Here is a 9145-nt window from a genome sequence, read left to right on the forward strand (position 1 = left end):
GATGACCTCCTCAACATTATAAAAATAATTATAATTTTTAAAATGATAATAATAATAATAATAATAATAATAAATAAATATTAAACAAATAAATATTTTTTTAAGGAACTGGGAGATAAACAACACAGGAAATGCTGTCATGTTGCTTACTCCAAGAAATTAGATGCAGTGAGGTTCAGATGGAGTCCAGAAAGGTAAGAGTATTTATATACCAAATTATAGGCTGTCATCTTTTGTAGAAATTGGCAGAAGAGCCTCTCAGAGAATAAAAAATCACCTTTTCTAATCATAAATAGGACATTAAATCAGACAACCAGGATGTGGCAGAAAGAGGATTAGGGCTTTTCCAATTTAACCAAACACATCTACGGGCAATGAGTGAAGTAAAAGCAACAACGTCTGAGTATTTCTTAGAGAGACTGACCAGTGCAGGGGGTACCCCAAAGATGGCTCTCAAAGGGCTGGGTTCATGTGTGACATTAAGGACTTGACTTAATGTAAAGAAGGAAGACCAAAACTCGACAAACACGTCTCTTTCGACATGCAACAGGCCACTTTAGGTCAGCATTTACAAAGATTTAAGAAAAACAAAGATGCTCTACCAAGCGTGATGCTCCATGGCCTGTGGTAGCTTATTGCTTTCACATCAGCTCATTATATGGTGATGGTGCAGCTGGTCTCTCAAGTCACACACTTTGATTGAACGTCATTATTGCATATCTGTTACAGATAATAGGCCGACTTTACATATTTGACTTTCGTGAACGAGACAGGCACTGGAACCTTTACAATAACTAAAGACGGCAAAGTAAATTCCCAGGTCTAAGCAGCTCTAAATAGCTCGTCTCACCTTGACAGGTAACTGGGGGAACATCTGGACGGCTCCCTGTAGAGATTACAGTAGCATGCAGCCGCACCAGGAAAGACCAGATGGCCAGAGGAGGACATATTCAGGTAAACTCTGCATCTGTGTGTGTGTATCTGAGCTCACGCATGGGTTCACCTGTGCGCACGTGCCTGTGTATGTAGATTATGTGTGTGTATGTTAGTGGGCATCTGCTGAGGAGCCCCAGTCAGCTCCTGTTTCATTTTGCCTGCTGTGGATCTGGTCCTCTGAGCAGCCAGCAGCGGACGTAAGGAATGGCAGTTATTCCGAGTGGAGAATTCCTCATCCTCCTCCGACAGATTCCCTCACTACGCTCCTGATGAAAGGCGATGAGCATCAGCCTTACTGCAGCTCAGTTTCCATCCAGACCCATCAGCCCTCGCATCTGCGCACCCTGAACCCATTTCCTGCACTCTGCCTTGTAGCAATTTGCCCTTGCAATTGCGATAAGTAGCAGACTGTTCCAGCAACAATTGGGGTCAATTCACTTTCAGCTCACCAAATTAAAGATGTAAAATGAAACTGCAGCAGATATAGTGAAGATGTGGCCTTCATTCCAGAGCTGCTTGAAGATTAGAAAAAAAGGTTTCTGGGCAGTAAAAGTCAGCTACTTTGAAAAGCAGGACCAGCTGTGAAAATCTGGAAGCAGGAAAGTGAATGAGAAACTCTTTACACTCCCATAACTACTTCTGACGGAGTTCTTCCACTGTCCACATTTAAAGCACTGTGTCTGCAGCTTTCAGGTGGAGAGAAAGGCTGGAAATATAAGGAGATGAAGAATTTTTCCTCCAGGACAATTAAATTCTGGCAGTACTTGAACCAAAATGTGGACTAAATGTGTCCTTTGTTCTACACCACGGTGTCAACTGTACTGTTGACACAAAAATGTGGAAGCAAAAATCAAGGGCCAGCGTTTGATTTGTCCATTCTGAGCTACTGTAGAAACAACAGTGCAGACTACGTGAAAGAGGACCTGTTGCGTATGTAGATATAAGGGAACAAAAACCAAATGAGGCTTACTTTCAGGTGATTTTAAACTTATTAAAACGTGGTTATGAATATTATATACATTTTCTATCAATAGAAGCCAAAATTCTTAAATGTTACACTTTAAAATCTCAATATACAGTCTGGCAAACCATTGATTTAATTCAAGAACTGCCTAATCAAAGAAGTTAATAAGAGTTTATGAGATTATGAATGTAGACAGACATTTGATGCTAGGTCTCAGTAGCTCACTGAGGTGCTAAAGACACATTTCAGGCCTAACAGTAGTAACAGTATAACAGAAGCGAACACAATGCATGCAAATGTGTCACATGAAGAGGTGTCTGACAGCTGACAGAGTGAATGAAGCTGTGGAGACTTGAGGTAAAGTGGCAGTGAACAGCTGCTGAGGCTCACAGATACAGTACAGCACGGTAGCACCATGACTGATGTCTGTGGTGTCTGCACCACTTGACACCAGATTATTGCTCTGCGGTTTAATACAGCCACATGCCATAAAGCAAAAGTCACACTGCATGCAGCGATGAAGCAAGGGGACAGCTCATCCCAGAGAGTCTCGTCTATTCTCCTGTCTCGTCTCTCAACTCCTCCTGGGCTCTCTGGAGTGCATGCACTGCTGAGCAGGCACGCAACACACACATCACAGACGGCCCCAGGGGCTCAGGTGCTTAGAGGTGAATAGAATAATATGGTCATGCTCTGTTTTAACTCGACGTTAGCTCAAGTTTCACAACCTGAGGGTTTTTTTTCACACAGTCTTTTTTTCCTTCATCCGTCTGCCAGTCACTCTCTCCTGTCATCTGCCCTCCTGCAGCGAACCTGGCAGCGTACACCTGTTCCAGCCCAGGTCGCCCCCATGAAACTCAAACCCACTATAAAGACTGGGAGAACTGACAGACAGGTCAGAGGTCAGTACCCCCACTGACTCGCCTGAGAAACAGAAGCCAGGTAGGCAGCCATTCACCAGCACCCACTTCTTCTTCTCTCTCCTGAGTCATGTCTTTCACTTGGTAAACACCTTCTATGTACAGTAACATTATCAACAAAGCAATTTTCCTGCTGGCTCGTTGGCCACGGCAACCGAACACTCTGCCCCATTTCTTCTCTGACAGCTATACAAATCTGTGAAATGAGTGGGCAAGCAGGCTCAGAATGCATTAGAAAAATGGCATGTAACACACACAAATGGACGTGTAGTGAAGTCAAATGAACTCACATCGTAATGATCCTGACTTTTTGGCAGGAAAACATTTCTTGCACAACGTAGATGATTAATTTCCTTTCTTCCGTCCTTCAGGAAACAAAGCCGGACTTGTTACATTAACATGGATTCACTTATAAATGCACATAAAGTGGATCATGGGTCAAATGAGGAACAAAGCAGAAACAAATCAAACATGAATCCAAATGAGTCATTTGCGAGTCCCATAATTTATGGATTCAACATGAAAAAACTGGCAAAAGGCCTCATGGTACAAATTAATTCCTGCAGCCATGCATAGTCACACTCGCACACACCATCCATAATAGGTTTGGACACATTGTGCATACATCAGCAGTGCACAGTATTCCTGAATAGCTGACGGTTGGCTCATTCTCTGTCATCCCAAGATTTAACTTCATCTCACCATAGTGAATGCAGTATGCCTGTATCCAGAGGTTAAAGGTCACCAGAAAGGTAAATCCTAGCTGCAACTGACCTCAACCTCCAAGAGCTCAACTTAATCCAACTGTTCAAGCCCCCACAGCCCTGCAGGACGTTCTCTGTTAATCAGTCAGCGGACTAGTGGAGCTCACAAGGTCCAAGACTGCTTGTATATTCATAGGCCTAAGTATTTATGAGCTGGTGTTAGCACTGCTGACTTTATCACTGACCTGCAGTCCCTGCAACATACCAAACCACGGTGTGTCTGCTCCAGAGCTCTGGCTTAATATATTTCCATGTTCCAACCTTTTAACTTTATCAGTAAAAACAGAAATCTTACAGAATGCGAGGGCAACAAACACTCAGTATTCTCGGATGAACTCTCAAGAAAATAGTTTGACATTTTAGAAAATGTGCTTGTTTGCTTTCTTGCACAGAGTTAGATGTGAAGCTTGATACCACTCTCATGTCTGTACATGAATCTGAAATCAGCAGCTGGTTAGCTTAGCTTAGCACAAAGATAGGAAAACGGGGTAAACAAGCTAGCCTTGGAAGTTGCTGTGATATGAATACCAATACCATCGCAACATGACGTTTTTTACTCTTTTTTTTGTAAGGATTAAAAAAAACAACATTTTGTGCTAATTGCTGAGCTTTATAGATGCTAGCCTATTCTTTAAATCAGTAAATACATTATTTTGGGCATCACAGCCCCAAAATGATTCATTTTACATTCAAAATTGAATCCATTCATTTCAATCACATTTGGAAAATCTAGAAGAGCCGCACAATTGAATCACTGTATTCTCATTCAAGTTAGCAGGGTGCTAAACAGGAAGTAGCAGGCTTGGCCGTCAGAAGAGGTGGCTATCACCTGGGTAATTTACTTGAGGTGGAGGTTGCACTTTTTTGGCTTCATGCACCACTGAGCAACTTTCATAGGAATGAACGGAGCCCGGCCTCTAACGGTATCCAGTTCTCTTTATACATTGATGAGTTGCTCGCTCCAGCTCCATATTAACTGTACAGGCATCGGTCTTTGAAATAAAGAGAATTAGCATATTTTCCAAAACAATTCTGTACAAAGTGTTTTTCAAATATTATTTGAACCTTAGCAACGATGCACCTCCTTGCATATGTCATCCACATAATACAGTCTCTTTGGCTCCCATTCTCCCTGAATGTCATCTCTGTCATGGATCACCAAATACAATTAAGGTCAGCCTTTTCCAAAAAAACAGATATCAAGTGACAGAGCTTCTGTCTAAACTATGACTGAGGGGCTCAAGCTGCTCCAGCCTGGCCACGGGCAGCGAATTATAGTCCTCACAGGTCAGAATGACTCCATGGCTGCTGGCTCTATACAAACCTAATCTCCTATTGTTGTCAGTGGCACTCTGCTAACTATTTCATACGATAGTTGATGGCACAGGCACAAAAACACTTTCCCCTAATTTCATCTAATCGGCACACACAAGCAAAATGTACAAGTACCCCTGTCAGGTCAGAGACTTACAAAAAGCTGTTAGCATTTATGAGTTGAGGTTGGATCTAATCCAGAGTCTCTGATTACAGTAAAAAGCTAATTGGCTTCTTTGAAGCTGAGGTTTATGTGATCGTCGTTTTTCATATCATACCTCACCTAGCCACTGTGTCCAGCCACAATAAACACAGTCTGCAATTATTGAATCCAGACTGTCTGCTATTCACCACTAAAGTAAATCCTCACTGTAGGTTTTAATTATGTAAATTAAGATGGTGAATTCCCTTGATTAGATCCAGTCTGGAGATTGTCAGTGTCTCCGCTGTTTCTGCCTGTCCTTTTAGCAAAGGGCATTTTTTTCACAGGTTTTTTTTAATCATCTGCTGTCTGAATAACATAAAATGTGCCGAGGTAGCTGAAACTTTAGGGTGGTAGCTCAAGGACATAATTTCAGAAAAGTTAATTTGGGGTTGAGCCCTTCAACACAATCATAAAATATTTATAATTAGAGAATGATTGCAAATTAAGTGTATAGAGGGCAATATAGTTGCAAGTGGGGTTTAAATAGTTTCAAAAAGTTGTCACACACCATGTGCACTGTTGACATGAAGCAGGCACTCAGAGGCAGGAAGCATTGAGAAATATTTAATGGCTGCCAGTGGAATGTGGACGCATAAAGAAATTATTCGTCATGTTGAGTTTTCTCATGCTAGCCAAGTGGTGTTTGAGCAAAACTTTAACTGTGTAATCACCAGCGTACACCAATATACCTCTAGGCCAGTGGTTCCCACCTGGTGGGTCGCGGTCCAAAAACTGGGTTGCAGACCCATTCTGAATGGACCTCAAGTGCCTTGTGAACATGTCAAATTTGTAAAAAACATACTTTATATAGCGGTACAGACCTACATACTTTGTTAGGGGCCTCATTTATCACACCAACCTTTTTTTCCAGTACATCAACTATTTTACTGCCCTGTGCTTGGTGTTATTTGACCTATTAACCCTTTGAAATCTGGATTGATATCACTTCTTATGTGCTGCATTGAGACACCTTTCACAAGCATTTCAATCATTGAAAATCTGAGCAAATTGGTTTCTTTCAAAAACACAGAAAAAGGCAATGAGCAACTTGGCAAAAAAATGTGCAAATCGCAAGAATTTAGAGAGAGAATGATTAGAAATTTCTAAAAAAAAAAAAAAAAAAAAAAAACCTCCTAGGGAAAATGCAAAGAAAACTAAAATTATATTATAATTATAGATCTAAAATTATGCTGTAATTTACTTTGCTTTTTCTGCTAATTTCAGCAAATTTCACATAACCTCTACTAATTTCTTGCTAATTTTTGGGGTTTCTTTGCAAGTTGCTCTTTGCTTTCTTTGTATGTCTTTAAAAGGAATCTGGCTCGTTTGTTAATGTTTCAAAGGTTTAACATCCTGTGCCTTTGCAGCATTTTTATCGTAACTGATTGTAAAGCAATAATATGCACTATTTTGGTTGCAGTTCTATTTATTGACCAAGTTTTTAGTAATTGCACTTTATTCTTGAAATATGTTTTACTTCATTGTGCTCTAAGCCCACATGTTTACATTTTGTGAAATAAAACTGAAAATGTCGTAATTTATCTTCTGTGTGGACCTTGAACTAATGACAAAGGAGAAATCTGGACCCCATGGAGGGAGCAGATGGAAACCACTGCTCTAGGCTACAGTACGGAGAGAAAAGGTCTTTGCTTTCTTTCATATTTGCACACTTGCAAGACAAAGTGTAAGCAGGTTCCTCTAGACCCAAACAGGAAAACACAAAAGCTGTCTGGGAGGCTCCAGTGTGTGTGAACACTGAACTTTCCCTTTTGTCGTTTTTATGCAGAAAAGCACATTCACTCTACTCAAACACTCTTCCTTGAATTTTTATCCAGTCGCTACGATACTGTATTCAAACAATAAGTCTGCAGGCAGGGTGAGGGGGAGAGGGATGTCTGGGGACCAGGCCGACTTCCTCTTCACAAAAAAACGGGACGGCCGGCGGATGGGGAGGGAGGGGAAGCGCGACCTCGGGTAAACAGTCTCCGCTCTCGTTTTTTCCCATGACAGCCGCAGACACAACACTGGCCGAACCCTAGCAGGTATCCCAGACACACCAAGAGGCCACCTGAGTTGCCCTGTTGACCTTCTTCCCTCCTCGGAGGAAGCAATTTGGAAGCGATCATCCATAACCGCGTCCATCCTATGAGGCCCAACAGGTGGGCAGCCTAAACTCACAAAGACAATGGGTTTATTATCCTTCCATACCATAACCCCGGTACAATAAAGGCACCCTGCCATCACTGTTTGCCACCCCAGAATTAAGGCCCAATTTAGCCATCAACACAAGCAAACTAGGGGGAAAGGGGCTGCTCCTGTTTCTTTCTACAGCACAGAGCACCTGGTGAAGGCCACAAAGTACTGCTGGAGGGTCAAACACTAAAAAGGGGAGGTCAGTTCCCATGGCAGATAATGGCAGCAAGGGGTAGGCTTAATGTGTTTACAGGGTGGACTTACCTGATACCTGAACATAGATCTGATACACTCAGAACAAAGATGAGACCACACATGCAGATGTCTCTAACAGAGAGCCCAGGTGCTTCAAAAATGCCCCCTTGTCCCTTGTCTACCTGCTCCTGTATGAACACTGGGTGCTATGGGAGTTGGGGTGAATCTTGAAGAGTTGTAATCCAATCTGACTTTGGGACTCTCTAAAAAGGGACAACAAAAGGAGAACCGACCCGAGGGCAAACCCGGCCCAGTCTCAGGGCCTATATTTAAAAGCGGTGGGAATTGTGGGAGCAGCCATACAGGAACACTTTCAATGCACAGCGAAGGTCGACTGGGACTTAACTTCCTCCTCAGTCTACAACGTGAGCAGCATTTTCAACTCCGCCGACCCCCAACCCCCACCCCACCCCACACACACACCCAGCAGCAAAATAAAGAGATAAGCATTGTTTAGCCAAACAATGGGCCACTTTCAAAGTCTCTAAAGCTTCCATTTTCACATCCAAGGCCAGCATTTGAAGTCAAGCATGCAATAAACAACTTTACAAGTGGATGCTCAGAGCCTTCTTGGTACAATTATAAACCACATAGAGGGTCGGATTTCATTGTCCATAGATATCAGCGTTAAGAGCAGGTGCAGATGGACAAGAGAAGCCTAAAGAAACCAGAGGTGCTGCAAAAAGGTAACAGCAGCTCATAGAGGCTGCTGCCAAAGCTCACTGTTACTGCCCTGTGTTTAGCGGTGTGAAAATAGTTCATGTGTAGACTTTTTTAACCTTATATGGCCATTTTAAACAAGAAATAACTATAAAATAGAGTTGCAGTTCATACATTTCAAACTTTATGGTGTAAATAATTGCAAAACACTTTAAATTTGAAAGTTAGATTGGCCTAAACGAGTGTGCAGAAAGCTATAAATCCAACCTTGAGTGAGTTTTGGTCTGCCAGGGCAAGCGCCTGCTTCTTCAGCTCTGTGACTTTCTGTTGACATTGTTGGCAAAAGCCTCCCTTCTCCTCCGACTCCGAGATGGAAACCGAGCCGGCGCCCTCAGGGGGAGGCCGGCTGCTGCAGCGCGCGTCCTCCGCAGAGTGAAGTCTCTTCCTGGGAGTGAGCGGAGAGTCTCCACTCGGACATCCCTCCACCTTCAGCATAAGGGAGAAAGTTTGGTTAACTTCGACGGTAGGAATAAAAACAGGTGACACCTCCAGTGCGCTTTAAGTGTGGGAGTGAAACTGTTTGTTTGCACCTTGACGACCCCTTTGAATACAGAGCACCTGTCCAGCCGCGCACCATTAAGACGCAAATTGTGCTGCTTTTATAGAACAAATCCTGCTCATACACTTAATGCTGTGCAGTGAGACACTTACAGTGAACATGCGGTTTTCAGGGTCCCTTCCATCAGGTGCTGAATTGCCCCCAAAAGAGCTCATTCTCCCGGATCTAGGTTACACCTTCAGGAGAGCGTCTTCGTGAAACACCAAACTCAAAGGTTTTGCCGCTGAGTAACGCAGGGCAGAGCCATAGCTACACTGAAGACCTGACTGAGGCTTACCAGTCATCTGTCAGATTGTACTGGGCCAGTGGCTGCTG

At 42.9% G+C, this 9145-nt stretch overlaps 1 protein-coding gene across 1 annotated transcript in view; it reads right to left on the reverse strand.

The window, feature by feature from the left end:
* kif26ab (kinesin family member 26Ab) overlaps window positions 1-9145 on the reverse strand; it is an 85985-nt gene extending 76840 nt beyond the window's left edge. Inside the window, exons 1-2 of the mRNA XM_042500467.1 lie at window positions 8923-9145; window positions 8479-8697 (exon numbers count right to left, since the gene is read on the reverse strand). Of these exons, the coding sequence (XP_042356401.1) occupies window positions 8479-8697; window positions 8923-8985 (282 nt within the window). The 5' untranslated portion in view covers window positions 8986-9145. The remainder of the gene's footprint in view (window positions 1-8478; window positions 8698-8922) is intronic.

Source organism: Plectropomus leopardus, chromosome 14, assembly GCF_008729295.1.
Source record: "Plectropomus leopardus isolate mb chromosome 14, YSFRI_Pleo_2.0, whole genome shotgun sequence".
Lineage (NCBI taxonomy): Eukaryota > Metazoa > Chordata > Actinopteri > Perciformes > Serranidae > Plectropomus > Plectropomus leopardus.